Source organism: Lolium perenne, chromosome 1, assembly GCF_019359855.2.
Source record: "Lolium perenne isolate Kyuss_39 chromosome 1, Kyuss_2.0, whole genome shotgun sequence".
Lineage (NCBI taxonomy): Eukaryota > Viridiplantae > Streptophyta > Magnoliopsida > Poales > Poaceae > Lolium > Lolium perenne.
Genome location: NC_067244.2, coordinates 224,524,936 through 224,544,896, shown reverse-complemented (window position 1 = coordinate 224,544,896; position 19,961 = coordinate 224,524,936). Strand labels below are relative to the sequence as shown.

General features: G+C 47.0%; 2 protein-coding genes across 2 annotated transcripts; both read right to left on the bottom strand.

The window, feature by feature from the left end:
• Nucleotides 1–7,509: 7,509 nt before the first annotated feature.
• Nucleotides 7,510–10,016, bottom strand: LOC127338513 (disease resistance protein RGA5). The gene is made up of 3 exons (XM_071824514.1): nucleotides 9,675–10,016; nucleotides 8,654–9,507; nucleotides 7,510–8,447 (listed from the first exon to the last, which is right to left on the bottom strand). The coding sequence occupies exons 2-3, from the start codon at nucleotides 9,439–9,441 to the stop codon at nucleotides 7,580–7,582; spliced, it is 1,656 nt and encodes a 551-aa protein (XP_071680615.1). The 5' UTR covers nucleotides 9,442–9,507; nucleotides 9,675–10,016; the 3' UTR covers nucleotides 7,510–7,579.
• Nucleotides 10,017–14,161: 4,145 nt separating this feature from the next.
• LOC127327261 (thioredoxin H-type) lies at nucleotides 14,162–15,879 on the bottom strand. Its single transcript, XM_051354036.2, has 3 exons — nucleotides 15,649–15,879; nucleotides 14,613–14,735; nucleotides 14,162–14,520 (listed from the first exon to the last, which is right to left on the bottom strand). Exons 1-3 carry the CDS (start codon nucleotides 15,784–15,786, stop codon nucleotides 14,380–14,382), a joined length of 402 nt encoding a protein of 133 aa, XP_051209996.1. The 5' UTR covers nucleotides 15,787–15,879; the 3' UTR covers nucleotides 14,162–14,379.
• Nucleotides 15,880–19,961: the final 4,082 nt, after the last annotated feature.

Genomic DNA, 19,961 nt, shown 5'->3' with positions numbered 1-19,961 from the left:
AACAATGAAGCAGAATATGAGGCTCTCATACACGGGATGAAGATGGCGAAAGCTGCCAGTGCAACTCGACTAAAAATCTTTGGCGACTCACAGTTGGTGGCACAGCAAGTTATGAACCAATGTGACGCAGTCAATGATAGCATGATGGCATACAAGGAGGTATACAACGAGCTCGAGAAGTTGTTCGATGGATGCGAAGTAAATCATATTAGTAGATTGAGCAACGACGAAGCCGACGTTCTTGCAAACATCGGGTCGCAATGCCTTGCAGTCCCGCCATGTTTTTTAGGGGAAGAGATAACAGAGAGATCCACTAAGTCGACAAAATCAAAAAAGAAGGAGAAGAAACCCTCGGGGGCTACCAAGGAAAAGCAAGAGGACGAAGAAGAAGATCAGGACCTGGTCATGGTGATACATATACCATGGATGCAGCCGTACATATCATACATCCTCAGGAAAGAAATACCCGACGATCCAGTTGAGGCAAGGCGAGTAATTCGACGCTCCAAAGCTTTCACGGTGGTCAAGGGAGAATTGTATAAGCGAAGTATTTTAGGCGTCTTGCAAAGGTGCGTCACACCCGAAGAAGGAAGAATAATTCTAAAGGATGTACACGAAGGAATATATGGCCACCACGCAAGTAGTCGAGCTATTGCAGCCAAGGTCTTTCGGGCAGGATTCTACTGGTTGACAGCAATCGAGGACGCCAAAGACATAGTAAGAACTTGCGACGCGTGTCAAAGGTTTGCCGCAAAACCTCACTCTCCAGCAGCAGAGCTAGCACCAATACCATTGTCATGGCCCTTTGCTCAATGGGGACTTGATATGGTGGGCAAGTTACACAAATCCTGGCCAGGAGGAAAGGAGTACATGTTAGTAGTGTCGACAAATTTACAAAGTGGATAGAAGCGAAGCCGATAAATTCACCAGACGGAGCATCCGCAGATAAAATTCGTAAAAGGCCTCGTCTTCAGATTTGGAGTGCCCCACAAGATCGTCACGGACAACGGCGATAACTTCACATCCCATGAATTCAAAGATTATTGCGAAGAGGTGGGTATCAAGCTGAACTTTGCGTCAGTTGCACATCCTCAAACCAATGGGCAAGTCGAGAAAGCCAATGGCATCATCTGCAATGGCATCAAGAAGCGCTTGTTAGGACCACTGGAAAAAGCTCGACATACCTGGCCAGAAGAACTACCAAGCGTGTTGTGGAGCATCCGAACAACACCAAACACAAGAACGCAGAAACTCCGTTTTTCCTGGTTCAGGGAGCAGAGGCAGTACTACCAATCGAGATAGAGCACAACTCTCCACGTGTCGCTGAATATGATGAAGAAACGTCGAGAAGAGCGCTAGAAGACGACGTCGACGCACTTGATGAAGCTCGAGATGAAGTATTATCTCGGGTAACCAAATATCAACAGGACTTGAAGAATTACCACAGTCGACGTTTGCGGCCAAGATCTTTTCAGGTGGGAGACCTAGTTCTTCGGCTCACGCAAAAAAGTCATGAAAAACTCGAGTCACCATGGCTTGGCCCTTACATTGTCACGGAAGTGATCGGAGGAGGAGCATACAGGATAAAGGACAAGAAGACATGGGTGGAGGAGCCAAACCCCTGGAACGTGGCGCAACTTAGGCGGTTCTACGCCTAGAGTCGAAATATAGCCCTTGTAAAACTCCAATGTACTGAAACGCCCGCGAGTTTTCAGACGCACTCTTTTCCTTTTTCGGGGCACCGAGTGGGGCCGGAGAAGGTTTTTAATGAGGCGGGCTCGCGGTGCTGCAATATAATAAAGATAGTGACAATATAACTTTTCTTCTTTATCGACATGATCAAAGTCTTTCAATATAGTTCATCGACAAAAGAAAAGCCTTGCCTTGGTATTCAAATACCTCGTGAGTCAATAAAAATACAAAATAGTACTCAATAAAAAGCTCGGGGGCTCATATTCGCCATAAATATATAAATGCCTTGGTTCAAAACCTCGCAAATATACAAATACGATAAAGAGTCACCGAAACACTCGGGGGCTAGACAAACAGAGAAATATAATGATTGCTTTACAATATAATCATGGATTACAAAGAAGAAACATCTATAAGAGGAAAATAACTAGTCTTGATTCAATATGTCATCAAGAGTAACTCTGTTTTCTTCAGGAGCAGCACCAAGAAAATCGGCATAATGGCCATCGGCAAAAAAGTCGGCGTCCATCCGAAGAAGGTCCTCAATCATTTCTTCGGCTATAGGCGTAACCTTCGTGTTAATCCTGTCAACACCAACTCTCCGACGTTTTACCTTTTGATGAACTTTCGCGACAACTTGGGTAAGGTCAAGATTCGAGTGGCGGATCTGGAGCATGATAAGAGCAAATCTGGCGCCGACTACCGGTTGAGCTTTGACAAAATCATGGAATCTGCGAGCATCCTTGAACCTTTCCATCAATTCGGGAAGAGTTTTTGGTTGGACGTTCGAGGAAACATGGAGTTGTAAACCATGGACAAGGTCTTGGTACGAAGTCAAGGAAGTCGCGAGTTTGAGAAGTGCGATCTTGAAATCGACAATTTGGCGGGTCCTCTCTGGGGTAGCCCAAAACAAAGAACCATGGTCCAGGGAAAGGTTAACAAGGAGGTTCGTCCTAACATTTACCCTCTCTTCCTCGGCGACATCGGTAAAGGCACCTATCAAAACAACGAAGTGGAAACCTTTAAGAGACAATAGCATGAAGATGAAAGATATCAGAGGATGAAACAAGCATACCCGACATATCTGCACTGGCTTCATTCATTAATTCAAGCATGAAATTTTCTCGAGTAGTCGCCTTTTCAGCCTCGGAAGCAGCAATTTCCTTGGCAGCCACGGCCTCGCGAGCTTGCTGGAGAGCAACTTTTTCGGCTTCAGATGACTTACGAGAATGCTCCATCATTACAAGTGTTTGCTTCTTCGCATAATGAAGTTCTTGTCGAAGTTCATCCAGTTCTTGCGACAAGGTATCGTCGACAGTGCGATGTCGGCAAAAGCTCTCCTCGCGCGAGAAGAAGAAGGCGAAACATTGGAAGGAGCGGAAGATGGAGTATAGTTATCAAATATCAACTGAAATTTAAACAAGACAACATCAAACAACAAGCAAAGATAGAAGTTTTCATTAATGTCTTGGAATAATTACAAGGGCATTACAGTGGAGCTAAGGAAGTACGTGTCGCCAAATGACTACTTTGGCGACAAGAGCAAAAGAAACAGAAAGAAAAACAGAGGCATGCAACTAGACCTCCGGCCTTGACGAGCTAGGAGTCGACGATGGCTTAATCCCGAGATAGGCCAAGATCTTCTTTGTGTTGGGCTTGGCCGCCTTAATCAGCGACTTCCACCTTGATTGCTCTATCTGCTCGGTGTCGCCAACTTTCATCCAGTCAATAGTCTCACGACTATCAAGAACCAACGCGACAGTGTTCTCAACGGCAACCTTCATATTTTCTTGGCGCATCTTCAGTCCAAGGTCTTCCGGTGTATTGAACATCTTGGCAAGGTTGAGGAAAGTCGCAGGCTCCTCTTTCTTCGGGAAGAAGTAGGGGAACAGTGCCGACAGTACTGCGCTAGCATTCGACACACCTTCACGAATCTCGGACCCATGAAGCTCCAGATAGGAAAGTGCGTCAAGGAGCGGGTCATCGACAGGATTCGTCAGATCAAACTCCTGGTTTGTTTGGGCTATCAAGGAAACAAAGCATTAGTGAAAAGACAAGAAACAACAATTCTCATAAAAATAGCAGGGATCAGCAAAATTACTGAAAGTGCGGCGACTACGAGTTTCGGGCGCTTGAGGATTCCTTCTTCACGAGAAGCTTGCGCGATTTTGTGCTCATCTAAGGCAGCCGTAGCATCCTCAAGTTTTTCTGCGGTTCCTCGACGCGCGCAGCTTTCGCCTTGGCTTCATCGACTTCGGCCTTGGCTTTGCTAGCAGCGAGTTCGGCTTTCTTGCGAGCCGCCTCACTTTGCTCAAGTTTTCGAGCAAGTGCGTCGGCGCGTTCGTTGGCCTCTGCAAGTTTCTCTGTCGAGATATAGAAAAGAGAGAGAAGAAAGATCAACAATCGCGACAAGCAACAGGAGTAAAAAATCAAGGAAAAACAGCAAGTATAAAAGTCGTTACCTTCGGCTCTATTAGCATATTCACGGTACCCAATAAATTGGGAACCGATGCGAAGAAGATCCTTGATCATAGGCTGTTCAAGGTGAACACAGCAAGGGAAACATCGGCATGAAAAAGAGAAAAGGTGTGAAAAAAGCAAAATAAGGAAAATATAAATGTCGACAAGCTTACATCATCTAAGAGTAGAGTCGACGAATTGCCCAACTGAGGGGCAGGTTCAACAATCTTTTCAACCCTTGTCCTTTTTGGCGAAGGAGCAAGGGGGCTTGATGGTGGAGTAGTGGTGACGACGTTTTGTTGAGGAGGCGAGGTTTCTTCTCCTTCAACTAGCGTGTCCGAGGCGGTACGATGCGTGACGTGCTTGTCCGAGGAGCCACGTCAGTGATTGGCACTTCTTCCTCGTCATCACTGTTGATCAAAAAATCGGCAGCATAAAAAGCAAGACAAGATAAATATTTCGAGTACAAAAATAGGGAGAAATAAAGATGACTTACGAGCTGACGAGGGATTCAACATAAGGATCGTAAGCTGCCTTCGGATGAGAAGGAACAACTTTTTCAGCCTTAGAGGTGCCGAATCCTCGGCATCGGTCCTTTTCCTTTTGTTCCTTGGAGAAACGAGCGGGAGGAAGGGATTGCGTCGACTCACTGGCTTCAGACTCAACTTCTTTTTCATAAGAAGCCGCAGATTTGTGAGAACCCGCGACTTCACTTTCAGGAATAGAAGAACCTTGAGTATCTTCGGCAACGATGGCCTGTTCTTCGACTTCTCCACCCTCTGGAAGAGGAGGAAGGGAAGTCATAGTAGGATGGTTACTCAAAAAATAGTGACCAAAGGAAAATTAAAGAGATGACAATACAATGAGATGCGAGAGAACGTGCGGAACAAGATACACACTCGGGAAGAGAAAATACCTCGGGGAGTGGATTGGCGGAGCTGTACGGTTCCACGCGACAAGAGGAAGGAATTGGGTCTTTACCCAGGCGAGAAAGTCTTCGAATCAACTTCTCCAAGTCCTTGGTGGAAAGGTCACCGGAGATTCTGTTGGCGTCATTTTTACCAGAATACGTCCAAAGGGGATTTTTGCGAGCACGAAGAGGCTGCACTCTAATCCTAAGGAAGTAGGCGGTGATTTGAACACCGAGACAGCTCTTTGCCTCGAGTGTTTTGAAGTTGACGAATACGAGACATGAGTGCCTCTGTCGCCTTTTTCTCTTCCTCGGAAGCTTCGGCATCCCGGGAGCGGCGGCTGAATTCTGGCACTTCCGTCGAAAGGAATTATGTTGTGCTCAACGGAGTTGGCGCTCTCTTCGTGAATGTAGAGCCACTTTTTGCGCCATCCTTGGACGAGAATCGGGAAATTTGACGTCGAAATAGTCGACATCGCATGCGAACACGAGATAACAACGCCACCTATGTTATAAGTGACGTTGTGGGAGCCATTGCGGCGGAGGCGGAAAATGCGTTTCCACGAGCCCAATTGGGAGGGATTCCGAGGAAGCATTCGCAAAGTGTGATGAAAATAGAAATGTGAAGGATGGAATTGGGGGTCAACTGGTGCAGTTGAATCCCGTAAACGAAATGAAGGCCGCGGAGGAAAGCGTGGATTGGGGTCGAACGCCCGCGGATGAGGTGATCAACAAAACTAACCCGGTACTCCATTGGAGGCTTGGGGTAGCTTTCTTCATTTGGGAAAGCGGATGGCGTCCTCCTTCTTCATGAGGCCAAGCCTCTTCGGCATGTTGGTGTCTTGGTTGGAGATTTTGGATCTCTCCCACTCGGGATCCTCGGCGGCCATCTTGGACTCCGGAGTCTTTGTGGCGAGTCGACGCGCGCGGTGGCATCAACGGCAATGGGCAGAGCAATGCAGGTGAGTGCGGAAGATCAGAGAGAGTTGGGCGCAGGGGAAGTTTTGTGAAGAGGAACAGATGAGCGGCGCAAGCGAGGGGATGAACTGAGGTGGAAGAAAGGTTTATATAAGAATCGGGTGAAGCAGCGTGCCGTTGGATGAAGAAATCGTGTGGTGAGAATAGATCTTCTAGATACAAGGGCAAAAAGGTATTTTTACTGAGGTAGGCGTTACCGTACGTGCGCCAGAAAAAGCGGAGGACGTGTGTCCCCCACTTGCACGACGTGTCAACGTGGTGGAAGCAATGGACCCACAGGGCAGAAAAATCACGACTATTCAACAGGGATGAAGTAAATTTGATTAAGGGAAGCATGTCGACAAGAAAAATAAAAGAAGATTGGCGACAGGAAGAATTATTCAATACTTCGGGAGCCTTTGATCAAATACAAGTTTTTGCCCAAATGCTCGGGGGCTACTCCCATCGGGAGCGCTGTTCGCGCACCCGAGAGATAAAAAAATATAGCGACAAGGTGGACTGAAATGTTGTGCCTACAACCAAGCACAAGTTCTTGGTTGTAGCCTCGGGGGCTACTCCCATCGGGAACGCTGTTCGCGTGCCCGATGAAATTAACAAAGGAAAAATAGAAAAGCAAGAGAGTATATGTAGAGTTAATTATAACTCGAAATATACTCCCATCGGGAGAGCAATATAAGTCATATTTGACTCGATAAAATGTGTCATTCCAACAGCCGAAAAAGCACTCGACAATATATTCTCAGAACGCCGAAGTTGCGATCAATTTCTGAATGCCGCAAATTTGCGAAGGTAAGACCCCAGATCCGTTCTGCTGGGCGTGGCATCGCCAAAGACTGCGCTCTGCTACTTTTATCCGTATCAACAGATACGAAGAAAAATCCTAACGGACGCGTTAGGTACCCGATAAATTTGACTGGGACTCGACAGAATGGTAAGACCTTAAGCGGCACCTGTCGAAGTTTACACCGATATCCCGAGATCATGTCCGGGACGTGATTTTGAAGTAGGTTTTTGCGGATTGCCACTAGAGCGATTAACTAGTACCGATCCGTCGGATGAACTAGCCCCAACTACCATTATCCCGTACAATATAGAATTTTATGTGAAGAAGTATAAAAAAGTTAAAGCTTTCGAATAAAAATAAACGGTGGAGATTTTCCACGATTCTACGATTCAAGCAAAATCTCGGAGACTCTTGACATAGGCATCCCAAATGGGCCTGTAGAAGATGGTACCGGGGGTTCTTTGGAGGCCCAATACCCGAAGAATAAGAAGATTCGGGAGCCCAAGATCTATTAAGGAAAGATAGAGTTGTAATAGGAAGTGTTATTTGTAATCTGGCGGGATGAGTTATAAACCGTTCCGGACTCTGTAAACTTGTATAACACGAATCCCTCGGCTCCACCTCCTATATAAAGGGGGAGTCGAGGGACGACGAATCAATCGAATCATTGTCTGCAAACCCTAGTTTTCATAATCGTCGAGTACTTTTCGGCTGAAACCTTCGAGATCTACTTACCCTCTACTTCCAACTAAACCCTAGCCTACAATCCATAGGCATTGACAAGTTGATACCTTGTCACTAATGTCCCTTGGCAATGTTGCACCATCCAAGTTGAAGAGCATTCGACGGGGCTTTTGAAGCTGTCCTATAATGGCCTCTGGGTTTTCTAATACAGTGATAAAATTCTCTTCTGCTGATTTGTACAAGATAAGATCCAACAACATATCATGTACTTTGCAAGTTATCACTGACCCATGCATGTCAATTTGTACAGGCTGAATAAGGCTCATGTTGACAAGCTCATTAAAATAACTTATCGCAGTCTGTTTCGGATTTTGTCCACTTGCTTTACTAACGAAACCTTCAGCGACCCATAGGCTTACCAACTCGTGCCTATATATTTCAGAGTCCTCGGGGAACATACCAAGATACAAGAAGCATGTCTTTAGGTGGTGAGGAAGATTCTTGTAGCTAAGGTTCAAGATCTGTCTCATTGATTCCAAGGTGAGGTTTGTGCCCGATACTGACACCAAAGAATTCTGTGCATCTTTCCACCTTTCCTTTTGGTTGGAACTTTCACTTGCTAATAGGCTGGATATGCTAATGATTGCAAGTGGCAGACCACCACATTTCTTGAGAATCTCAACTGAAACATCTCTGAGTTGACCTGAACAAGCTTCTTCAGAGCCAAATATCCTACCCAAGAACAGTTTCCTTGAGTCTTCTTCACTAAGAGGTTTCATTTCAAGAATGTGCTCGTGGTGACCAAAACAACATGCCTCAGCCAGAGTCTTGATTCTTGTAGTTACTATTAATCTACTACCAAGATTATTTTCTGGAAAAGCACATTTAATAATATTCCATGCTGATACATCCCATAGATCATCGATGATAACCAAGTACCTGCAAGAAAATCAGTGCAGTGGGAAGTAAATTAACAAAAAGTATCAAACATTTCAAATGGTTCGAGGTAGAAGAAAATATGAGTATTTTTTATCAAATTAAATATTAATTCTCTATAGAATAACATAGTATTAAATCTTTTAAGGAAATCCAAGTATCAGAAGCACATCTGAACAACAATAATATACAAAGTAAAAAAGAAGTACCTCTTCTGTTTTAGATTTTCTCTGACTTGGTCGAGAAGAACATTTAACTCACAGTCATGAAAAGGTTGTCCACACCCAAGTTGGGTTAATAAACTATGAAGAAGTTTCGACATATTTGGCTTTTGAGACACCGGCACAAATGCACCACATTGAAATTCCCTGTCCAACTTATGGTATACCCGATTGGCAAGTGTTGTTTTACCCAAACCTCCGAAACCAACAATTGATACAACCTTCAACTGCTTCTCCTCACCGTTTAGCCAACCGACAAGCTCGTTGGTTGGGCCCTCGATACCAACAAGTTTAGCTGCATTTTCATAGAGTGCCACAACTCGTTGGTCAACTGCCACATTGCCTGGTCTGGGGACATCGAGCTTATATCTTTCACGCCGTTCACTTGTTTCGCGCACGAGTTTCTTGATCCCCTCAATCTGGCCAGCAATCTGATGGCGGGCTCTCGACGTTTTGAGGCGTTGAATGGTGTCGTGGACGAAACCAGATTTCTTACTTTTCTCCCCAACTTTGCACATGAAGTCATCGATGATATCCTCGATGTCATAAGACATCTCCCTGACCGCGTCCCTCCACCCCGCGGTCTGTTTATCTAGCTCGTCCACATATGCAAGGCTCTCCAGAGCATCCTTCATGCTGCTCAGCTCATCCCTGATGTACTTGACCTCTTTCCTCAAGTTCTTTAGCTTGGCGAACTCGTCCCCCATCAGGGTGGCCAGCTTACCCAGAAGAGAGTTCATTACCCCGGTAGAAGCGCTCACCATTATTCCTGCCATCTCCTCTCTGTCTGAGATGGCTGGGCAAGGATCTACCTTGGCTCTCTAGCTATGCTTGCGCTGCACCTGAAACATGTAAACAGCAGTGCTGCTGAATGAATGAAGTTTCTGTCGCTAAAAAGGCCATGAAACAAATGGGGCCAGAGACTTCAACAGCACATCCATACCATAACAGCAAGTTTTCATTTCAAATCCATTTCAGAGTAAAAGGATAATGCTGTAAGAATCGGTACCTGAGCTGGATGAGTGATTAACTTGAAAGGACGAGCTTGGAGTCACGCCGTCATCCATTCTATTGCGGCCATTCATTACTCCAGAAGCAGAAGCATTCGACATGCAGCCGTGGCGCCGTCGGTGCTCCTCTTGGAGGCCTGCTTTAGATCCACCTGAAGTGATGGACCGTTGGAAAATCCAGAGTTATCGTCCTCTAGATCCAGATCCCTCTTTTCGAAAGAAGGTATAAACTGTAGGGGGTTGAGATGGTAGAGAAGAAGCAGCAACAGGGATGGATAGATGGAGCTCAATCAGTAGGGCCGTGGACTGGCCAGCGTATTGGTCGCCCGTGTTAGCTTTGCCTAGGATCGAACGCACGATCTTGCGGCAAATCGACGGGTCCAGCGGCACCACAACTCACCGTATACGCGCAACGCAACTTCTCGTATACGACTTCGCCGGAACTTCAACCACGACAGAAACGCAAGGACGCGATTTCCTTTATCCGTCGTGAGCTGCGACCAGACAACACGCAACGAACGCAGCAACAAAATTGATCGCCAGAGGCACGTGTCGTGCCTCGATAATTCTCTTTATTGCTTTTCGTTTTTCTGGTGATTTACAACAGGCTCGCTACCCCTGCTTATATAGCACACAAGGGTCTCACGATCTGCTCGACTACTACATGGATACGTATTACCTAACTAGGAAATCTAAACCGACTCAACCTAAACCTTCCTATTCTACTAGTATTGATTGATGCAGCTAGTACAAGCAGGACACGGACAAACTATGGCATGCAAGCCGACCACTTTGGAAACTGTAAAAACAAACCGACTAATACTTTGGATTACCTAACAATCACCCCCTAATCCAAAAACTTTCAACTCGTAGACTGTAACCAACATGTTATCCGGATTAGCAGCCCACGTTGCCGCCTTGACCGGTGCGCATCCATCTTCATGTTGATATTCATCCTCTTGCTGAGACACACAGACGACTCCGACACTAAGAGAAAAAAATAAAGACAAGACTTTTTAACTTTGTGATCACCGCTCCATCATCACAGCATCATCGGCCCATCGTCATCATCGTGCGCAGCTAGGTGAAGTATCCCGTGCTCCTTACGTTCCTTTCGTGGATTAGAACACTCGCGAGAGAAGTGCCCCAACTCCTGACAGTTATAACAACGGACTTTTGATATGGTCATGAAAACAGCATCAGGTACAGCTTGGGCTATGGCGGCGAAAGCTTCTTCATCCTTTGTGTCGTCGATCTTTGGGTTGCCTTCGATTGCCGTCCAAACTCCTTGTGCACGCATGAAAACCTTCATCTTTGCAGCCCACACTCCGTAGTTGTCGCCTTCTAGCATAGGGTACCGGATGGTCACACCACCATCTCTTGCCTTTGACATGATCCTCTTTTTCGATTTTCCTTCGTCCGTGACGCAACTTGACGGCGAAGAAGAATCTTCAAACTCCACCGTGGCGCAACTTGATGGCGAAGCCTCGCACCTTAGCTCTGATACCAATTGTTAGCTTTGCCTAGGATCGAACGCACGATCTTGCGGCAAATCGACGGGTCCAGCGGCACCACAACTCACCGTATACGCGCAACGCAACTTCTCGTATACGACTTCGCCGGAACTTCAACCACGACAGAAACGCAAGGACGCGATTTCCTTTATCCGTCGTGAGCTGCGACCAGACAACACGCAACGAACGCAGCAACAAAATTGATCGCCAGAGGCACGTGTCGTGCCTCGTTAATTCTCTTTATTGCTTTTCGTTTTTCTGGTGATTTACAACAGGCTCGCTACCCCTGCTTATATAGCACACAAGGGTCTCACGATCTGCTCGACTACTACATGGATACGTATTACCTAACTAGGAAATCTAAACCGACTCAACCTAAACCTTCCTATTCTACTAGTATTGATTGATGCAGCTAGTACAAGCAGGACACGGACAAACTATGGCATGCAAGCCGACCACTTTGGAAACTGTAAAAACAAACCGACTAATACTTTGGATTACCTAACAGCCCGGTCCACGCCTGCCCCGAATCAGCCGTTTCCGGCAGGCCATGCCTGAGAATGTCTTTTTTAATTCGATGGAGAGATCCAAAAAAAACTTTGCGTCTCGAGATGTCCCAACGGTCTGACACATAAAAAAGGAGAAACATTTTTTCATTCATTAAAAACCCATAATTTACATAATTTTTTTTTAGAAACACAGTACAAACGCAGACGCTCACATACACGCGCATACACTCACCCCTATGAACGCACACACGTACACCCTACCCCTATGAGCACCTCTGGAAGACCGAGCCGGCGGATTGAATCTTGAAATTGACGAAGTCACCACAGGCGCCTCGCTATCGACGGGAACGTCGCCTCCCACTGAAAGAATATTCCGCCTTTATGAGACACACAGATGTCAAACCTAGGCTTTGAACTCTGGTGGGCTGGGGGTACAACCACCATCCTAACCACCCAACCTCAGGTTGGTTCTCCATAATTTACATAATTATAAAAACTTTTTAATTAAAAAGGGCCAGCAAGGCCTGCTAAAACCTGGCCATCGACTACTGCTCGTCGTCGCTGACGAGGTCGATGATCTCCGGCGTCTGCCATGGCAGCTGGTAGACGGGTGGTGGAGGAAAGGGAGCCGTCGGTGGCGGAGGAAGTGCGCCGGCGGTGGAGGAGGAAGAGGAGCATGCAGTGACGACGGCCACGAATCTCAGGCCAGGAATGGAGCAGGAGACGGCGTGTGCGTGGGTGTGTGTCAGCGTGGCCGGAGGAGTCGCCGGCGTCCCCTGCGGCAGCTAGGATTCACGAAGCTGCACGCCGAGGCCGTCCCACATGGCGGCTTGTCGAGCTCGCTGTTGGTCATTTCCATCGCAATGGCCTCCTCCTCGTTGATGTCCGGCGATTGGGTCTCCGGATCCTAGGCCCAGCCGCCTTGCCGTTGTCGCTCGCTCCGAGGACCTGAACGTTGTCTATGTCCCCGCCCTCATCATTGTCGTCCTCGTACCGGTCCTCGTCGTCCTCGTACTTGTCCTCCTCGTCATCGCGCTCGTCCTCCTCGTCGAGCTCGCGGGCGAAGAAGTCAACATCGCCGAGGAATCCAGCTCGCCGGTGCGCGTCGAACTCCCACGCGCCGAACAAGATCCAGTTGTACGATGTTAGGGCGAGCGTCGGATCGTCGCGTAGATCCGGTGGCAAGATGGCTCGGCAGCGCCGGACCTCATGGTGACGTTCTCATCCCTCACATGGCATGGGGGACTGGTACGCGTCTAGAGTTCAGGTACCAGCCCCTCCCGGCAGGCCCGCATCCAGCCATGGCATCGGGCGGTTCTCCTCCCAGAGCTAGCACGAAAGGCCGATGGGGACGTACCGCTTGTGCCGCGGCTTCTTGCCGGAACTCGAGCCGTCGGCCTCGTGGTCGTTATTCCTCTTTCGGTATGGCCAGCCCTTCCCCATGGCGTCGGTCGCCTGTGTGTGTGGCAAGAGGGCGCAATGGCGTGGGCGAGATAATGGGCACCGCCAACAACCCTTAAAAAAAAGGCTCGGATGCCCCTGTCGTTGCCTATTCGACGGTACTCCAGAGGAAGAAGAAGTAGGGGCCATTGGGCGGAGAGTCCTCGGGACGGTGGTACGCGATTTACCCAGCTTCGGATCACCTGCACGATGACAAGGTCTACTGCTGCTTGTCTGAAATTAGCGCTTTCGTGTTGTTACAATGAGTTGTGGTTGTGCCTCTAGGGCTCCCGGGATCCGGCTTATAAAGGCGCACAGATCTAAGGTTTACACGGAGAATCCTAGCCGAAATACAAGTTGCGTAACTACGGCACAATGTCTTGCCGTGTACGTCAAGGATCCGTCTGGCCTCTACGGATCCGGCCTCCTTCGTAGGTCGGTTGGGATCCAGCTTCCTGCTCCTGGGCTGGACTTCAACCTTCAGGATCTACAGCAATTGGGTCGCCCGATATACCCATAAAGTATACCCATAACAGCCCATCGCTGTGACGCTGCTCACCAGCGCAGGCGCACCATTACGTGGCACAGAAAAGCTACGAAGTGCCGCCCGCGTTGAAGGCGAAGCATCAGGGTCGCTGCTAGGCGAGGAGCAGACACATCCGCTGGCCTCGTGGTGTATGCGTAGATGCACTCGCGGAGCATGTTTGAATCGCATTTGCGTCTGGTGGCATGATAGTCACTGAGTGCGGACGCATTTTTTGACGTTTTTTTGCGCCAATCCGTAAGGAGCAAGTAGCTGCTCCGATTCCAAAAGCTAAATCCTGACAATTCCTAAGATTTGGATCCAATGTGGCCCTAAATAAGCACCAGAAAGTTAAGCTAGCCACAATTTTGTAAGCTTGTAGAGCTCGAAGATCAAGATCGAAACCGAAATGCGCTGGCTTGAGATGTCATGATTTAGCTAAGCAAGCCCTTCTCGCCAATCACCCCGTATATGCAAAAGCCAATTAGGAACTTCGACCATTACCAAAGAAACAGGCATGATTCACCACCATTTAATCATCTCATGTGAAATAAGCCGATCATATGCAAAAGAACTAGCTTGGATCAAGAAAGAGATTATCCTCAAACTAAGCAGTAGAAAGCAGTGAACACAACATATAATGTACCAGTACAAAGGCACTACATCATTCAGAGGTGACACATCATTTTATTTAGGCGAATAGTACTCGACTACGTAATTACGCGCATGCGGTTGCGTGTAGCCCGAGCTTGGCCGTCAGTTCATCCTTGGCAGCTCCAACAACCCTGTCCTTAACATCTCCTTCCTTCATAAACAGGAATGTCGGCATGGCCTCAACACTGAATTGCTCAGCAATTGGCTGTTTGTCACATAGACATATTCTTTGTTAGGAAAATAACTCAGAATTTTGCACAACAGTACTCTGTAAACAGCACCAGAAGTTCCGTTTACCTTCAGTTCATCAACGTCAACCTTTAGAAAAGCAACATGCGGAAACTTCCTAGCAAGATCAGCGAAAATTGGAGCGATGATGCGGCATGGCGGGCACCATGATGCAGTGAAGTCAATCACCACCTGTTAGGAGGAAAAACAAGGTTAGTATGAACTTGACAAAAAAAAATGTGTGCATGGGTTGATGAAAATGTTGACAATTCAACAGCATAAAAGCCTACAGAGCGTCCAGACCAAAGTTACTATAACTTCTGCCAAGAAAAATTACATCAAACCGATGTGATCATTCATTTCTGAACTCCCGGTGGAAATTTCAGCCAAGGTAAAGCCACATTATAAACTACGAAATAATCTGTCATAGGAAATATCATGGGTCAGGGTTGAGTTTAATTAACATCTACGAAAAAAAAACATAGCATGATCATTCTTATCATACAAACTTGAATAAAAATTACGGTCTACATGTAGAAAAACAGTGAAAAATTTGTATCACTACGAAAATAGCAGAGGATAGTTTTCAACCTACATGAACTGTACAAGGCCAGATAAGAAGTACAGAAAACTACAGTACCGCTAGAGGCTCGGGATACCTGCGGCATAGATCCCAAAAAACTACAGTACTAGCTGGGTTAAGTTAACAAGGCCCGATTATTAACGTACTGGAACTGTGGTTAACAGTGTGCTTAACAAGGCCCGATTATTAACTGTGGTCAGAAAATAGATCCCAGAACCGCCAAGAAGGGGATCAAAGAAAACCGTACTACGCTCTCCGAATCACAAAGCATAATCGCAGGTACACCAACCTGATTAACCATGAACTCGTCCTCAGGTGCCCATAAAACACATAGTACTAGTACGAAATATCTCAAATTCGCCCAACAACCTAGGGTTCACGCTTGGATGAACAACGAGGCACGCACGCTCGAGCAGAATCTGAAACACCATGCGCCTAAGCCGTACAAAAGAATCCCGCTCGCCGCTTTGCAGAGCTAGAGAAGGGAGGAGTCGCAGGGGAGAGGAATCGGGAGATTCGTACCAGCCTCTTGGCGGCGTTGGCCTCCTCGATCTGGATTGTCCACGCCTCGAGGCTGTGGATCGCGATCACCTCCCCCAAAACATCCGTCGCCGCCGCCGCCGGCGTCGCCGGCGTCGCCGCTGCTGCTGCCGACGCCATCTCTCTCTCTCCTCTCGGCAAGGACAAGGACCGCTTATTTCTCACGCGCTTGTTGTGTTCCGCCTCTATCTCTCCGGGCTCGGCTCGTCTTCCCAGAGATATTGTCCGATGGGAACCTGATTTATCGGTGGGCGGTGTGAATGACGGAACTACCCTTCTGCACGAAATTACGTGGACTGCTCTGCTGTCCATCCGTGACGAACGGGTCGGACTGGTGTGTTCGGGCCACCTGGCCCAAGTGTGGCCAGCTGAGGCCGTTGATTCAGCCGACCGAGCCACGTGAGCACCATACAAGATCTTTTTTTACCGTCGTGTGATATCAAATTGATAGTTCTGCCACGGAGGCAGTGCTACGTTTACGTTTACAGATACTAGACGGCCGGACGGTGTGTCACAAGATATGACAGTTGGTATGAATCAGTCTACTAGGTAATTTAGACTAGTCACAATAGAAATTGTCATATACTAGTATCATGCCTACGATAATAGTTTGTAATACCGTTCCTCTAATCCGTAGTACGGAGTATCATAGATAGTATATTTAATGTTTTATATAATTTTAATATAAATTAATTATGTACATGATGTGTTTAGCATTAAAATTTCTAATTTAACGTTCTATGATACGGTATCTACCTATGATACCATTTTCATCTCTCTTCTCAATAATTATTGTATTACATCAGATTTTTGTCAACATGATATATATGATATGATATTTTTATTGTGACTAGTCTTATAAGCGTCTTATTATTAGACCATTTCCAAAGAAACACCCAAATCGTGTCCAATTTTGTTCTCGGAAGGAATTATTAGAGGCGCCAAACGACTGCTGTTCACACGACGTCCACCTCCTGCGCCCAACTTCGATACCCAAAATATGTCTGCGTCTCGAACTTCTTTAAACTTAAATTTATATTTCAACTTGAAAATTTATACAAACTTCTATTAGGACTAGTTTAAACATAGTTCGGAATACATTGAACTTAACTAGATTTAAACTAAAACATACTCAAAACTAATAAATTAGATCTAAGCAAAGTAGAGGCGAAAGTACTGCGCGTGGATAATAATCGACTTGGGCAACCACGGTGACCGTGGAGGCATTGGTGTGCCAAACCGATGGAGGCACTCCTCCGGGGTGCGCACATACATGTCGTCAACGCTCTGCGCCATGTCGGAGTCGTCTGAGGTGGGCAAGGTCCCCTCCTCGCGCCACGACGACTATGGTATCTCCCATGCGAGGAAGGAGCGGTGGCGGAGCGTGTGCTCGAGCTCGAATACCTTGTCCTAGTACGGAGAATCGACGCCATATCGGGGTAGCACGAGGAAGTCCGGTGGTAGGAGTTCGCGGTGGCGGAGGATGGCGCTCCCCGCCCACCGGCGGCGATGGCACGGGAACCCGATTCGGAGGACATGTCAAAGTTGGATGAGAATTTGCAGCTCAATATGTGTATGTACTAGTTCAACATCATTTATCTCTCTTTTAATAACTGAACTATTATACATCTCTATTTTGCTGAATTTGGTTAAAAGTTATTAATGTAATATGTAAAATAATTTCTGCAACTCACTTATAATGCACCATACAAGCTTACTTAAGTACTCGAAAATATGTTATTCCGCTTTCTGCCGGCCTAAGATCTCATTATATAAACTATGTATGTTTTCTTCTTTGTAACATAATATAAAAATGTAGGACCATTCGTCTATGGTTGAAATTCAGGATTTGTGACTGATCCATCAGGTTATAGGAAACTCCTTAATCACCCTAAGCATGTTGTTTTTTTTATCACTTTTATCAGGTGTTCGGCGCATATTTCTTTTCAAGTTACAGAGCTCTACAAGCTACTAAACTTATTTATCTTTTGGATGATATCGCCCTCTGATTGTTGGGCTTGAGAATTTTAGTTGTGTTTCAACCAATAAAATGTAGAGTCTTTCCAAAATGTCCTGGCGGCTTCAACTCCTCACTTTGAATTGTGTTAGGCATTCAAGGTTTGAACTAGACTCTGGAGGCCTGGATATGCTTTAAAGCATGAGCTCTAATTAGTTTTGCTTGCTCCAAAAAGGCTCACCGAGAAGTTTTCTTGCATTCTCATCCATGACAAGATGAACCGTTTTCTATCTGAATAAGCGATTTGGCAGCATCAATCTTGAAGCTGAGAAGAAAGAATGTATGGACTACATTTAAGAGATAGTCAAGTAGATGAGATGAGAGCAGTACAAAGTTACAAATGCAAGTGCTTATTTCAAGCTTTATGCCAGCATGCGGTTGAGTTAACACGTAAAGAGATAGCCTATATGGATAATAAGGTTCTTTGGTCTTGTTTCTTTCTACCTGTTGAAGCAATTATAGATTAGAGCATCTCCAGCCGCGTCCTCCAAAGCGTCCCCCAAACCGCGCCGGATTGAGCGTTTGGGGGACGTGTTTTGTTCGTGCCGCGTTTGGGGGACGTCCCTCGCCAGCCGCGTCCCCCAAACGCCGGCCCCAAACATTTAAAATACTTCTTTTTAACACATAACCATTTATCAAATATAGCATATGAATAAAAATATTTGCGAGGATTGTTTTGAAACTAAATTAGAACAAACAATAAAACAAGTAAACAAATATAATAAATAGGGCTAGATGCTAGATCAAGGTGCCACGGTATTTCCTTTGATCCTCCACAAATGCTCAACGAGATCAGGTTGAAGTTGATCATGAATATTGCTGTCACGGATCTCTGTGTGCATGGCGAGAAAATCAGCAAAATCTGCAGGCAACTCATGATCAACCTCCGCAAGAGGGCCCTCACACTCATAGGGACCAACATATTTCCTGGCATGATTCTTGCAGTCATCCTCGATGATCATGTTGTGCATGATCACACAAGCCTGCATCACCTCCCACATTTGGTCGTGAGACCAGCTTAGAGCAGGGTACCGGACAATGGTAAATTGTGCTTGAAGCACACCAAATGCCCGCTCGACATCCTTCCTGCAAGCCTCCTGTCGCGTAGGAAAGTGGGAATTCTTCAAACCTGATGGATTCGATATTGTTTTGACAAAAGTGACCCATTTTGGATATATACCATCGGCTAGATAATAGCCTTTGGTATATTGTTGGCCATTGATCTCATAGTTGCATGGTGGAGCATGCCCTTCCACTAGTCTGCTGAACACCGGAGACTGCTGCAACACGTTGATGTCATTGTGTGATCCCGCCATGCCAAAGAAAGAATGCCAAATCCACAGGTCATAATCTGCCACAGCTTCAAGCACCACACTGCAATATCCATGACGCCCTCTGTATATACCTTGCCAAGCAAACGGGCAGTTCTTCCATGCCCAGTGCATGCAATCGATGCTTCCAAGCATTCCAGGGAATCCTCTGGCAGCATTTTGTGCCATGATCCTTGCAGTCTCTTCCTCAGTTGGCCCTCTCAAGTAGTATTTGCCAAACTTTCCCACCACAGCTCGGCAAAACTTGTACATGCCCTCAATGGCAGTAGACTCACTCATGCGAAGGTAGTCGTCCTGTGTATCGGCAGGTGCTCCGTATGCAAGCATCCTCATGGCGGCGGTGCACTTCTGAATGGACGAGAACCCGACAACGCGTACAGCGTCGAGCTTGAGCTTGAAGTAGGGGTCGAACTCTCGAACGCCGTGGAGGATATTCATGAACAGGCCCTTGCTCATCCTGTACCGGCGCCGAAAATTGTCGGCATGTGTTGCATCATCGGCGAAGTAGTCGTTGTGCAGCATGGTATGCCCCTCCATCCTCTGACGGGGCTTGGACTTCCTTCTCCCCGCCTTGATCCTCCGCGGCACGGCCTCTTCCTCTTCTCCGCCTCAGTGTCAACCATGTTCTGGAGGGACGCGATGATCAGCAAATGCTCCCGCAGGTCGTCGTTGAAGGCTTGCTCGTCCTCCAACAGCAGGGCAAGCATCTCATCGTCGCTGTCCATGGATAAAGCAAAATCAATGGTTAAAATTGCGTCGAGGCAGACGACGCAACGAACAGCGGCCAATCGCGCCTACCTGGCAAGTCATCGAGCACCTTGTGGGCGCGGAGGTGGGGCGGATTTGACGGCGCGTTCTGGGACGTGCTGGCGAAGCGGCAGCGGCGGCACGACCGGCGGGAGCCCCAGCCGCGACGACGGTGCCGACTCTCAGCAGAGATCACACGT

What these genes read in the sequence shown, in the direction of transcription:
- LOC127327261 (XM_051354036.2), bottom strand. Translation starts at nt 15,786, where the DNA reads ATGGCGTCGGCAGCAGCAGCGGCGACGCCGGCGACGCCGGCGGCGGCG. An exon ending in CCAACGCCGCCAAGAGGCTG is followed by an intron (nt 14,736 to 15,648) that starts GTACGAATCTCC and finishes TCCTCCTAACAG; the next exon opens with GTGGTGATTGACTTCACTGC. An exon ending in TTGACGTTGATGAACTGAAG is followed by an intron (nt 14,521 to 14,612) that starts GTAAACGGAACT and finishes TGTGACAAACAG; the next exon opens with CCAATTGCTGAGCAATTCAG.
- LOC127338513 (XM_071824514.1), bottom strand. Translation starts at nt 9,441, where the DNA reads ATGGCAGGAATAATGGTGAGCGCTTCTACCGGGGTAATGAACTCTCTT. An exon ending in GAAAATCTAAAACAGAAGAG is followed by an intron (nt 8,448 to 8,653) that starts GTACTTCTTTTT and finishes ATTTTCTTGCAG; the next exon opens with GTACTTGGTTATCATCGATG.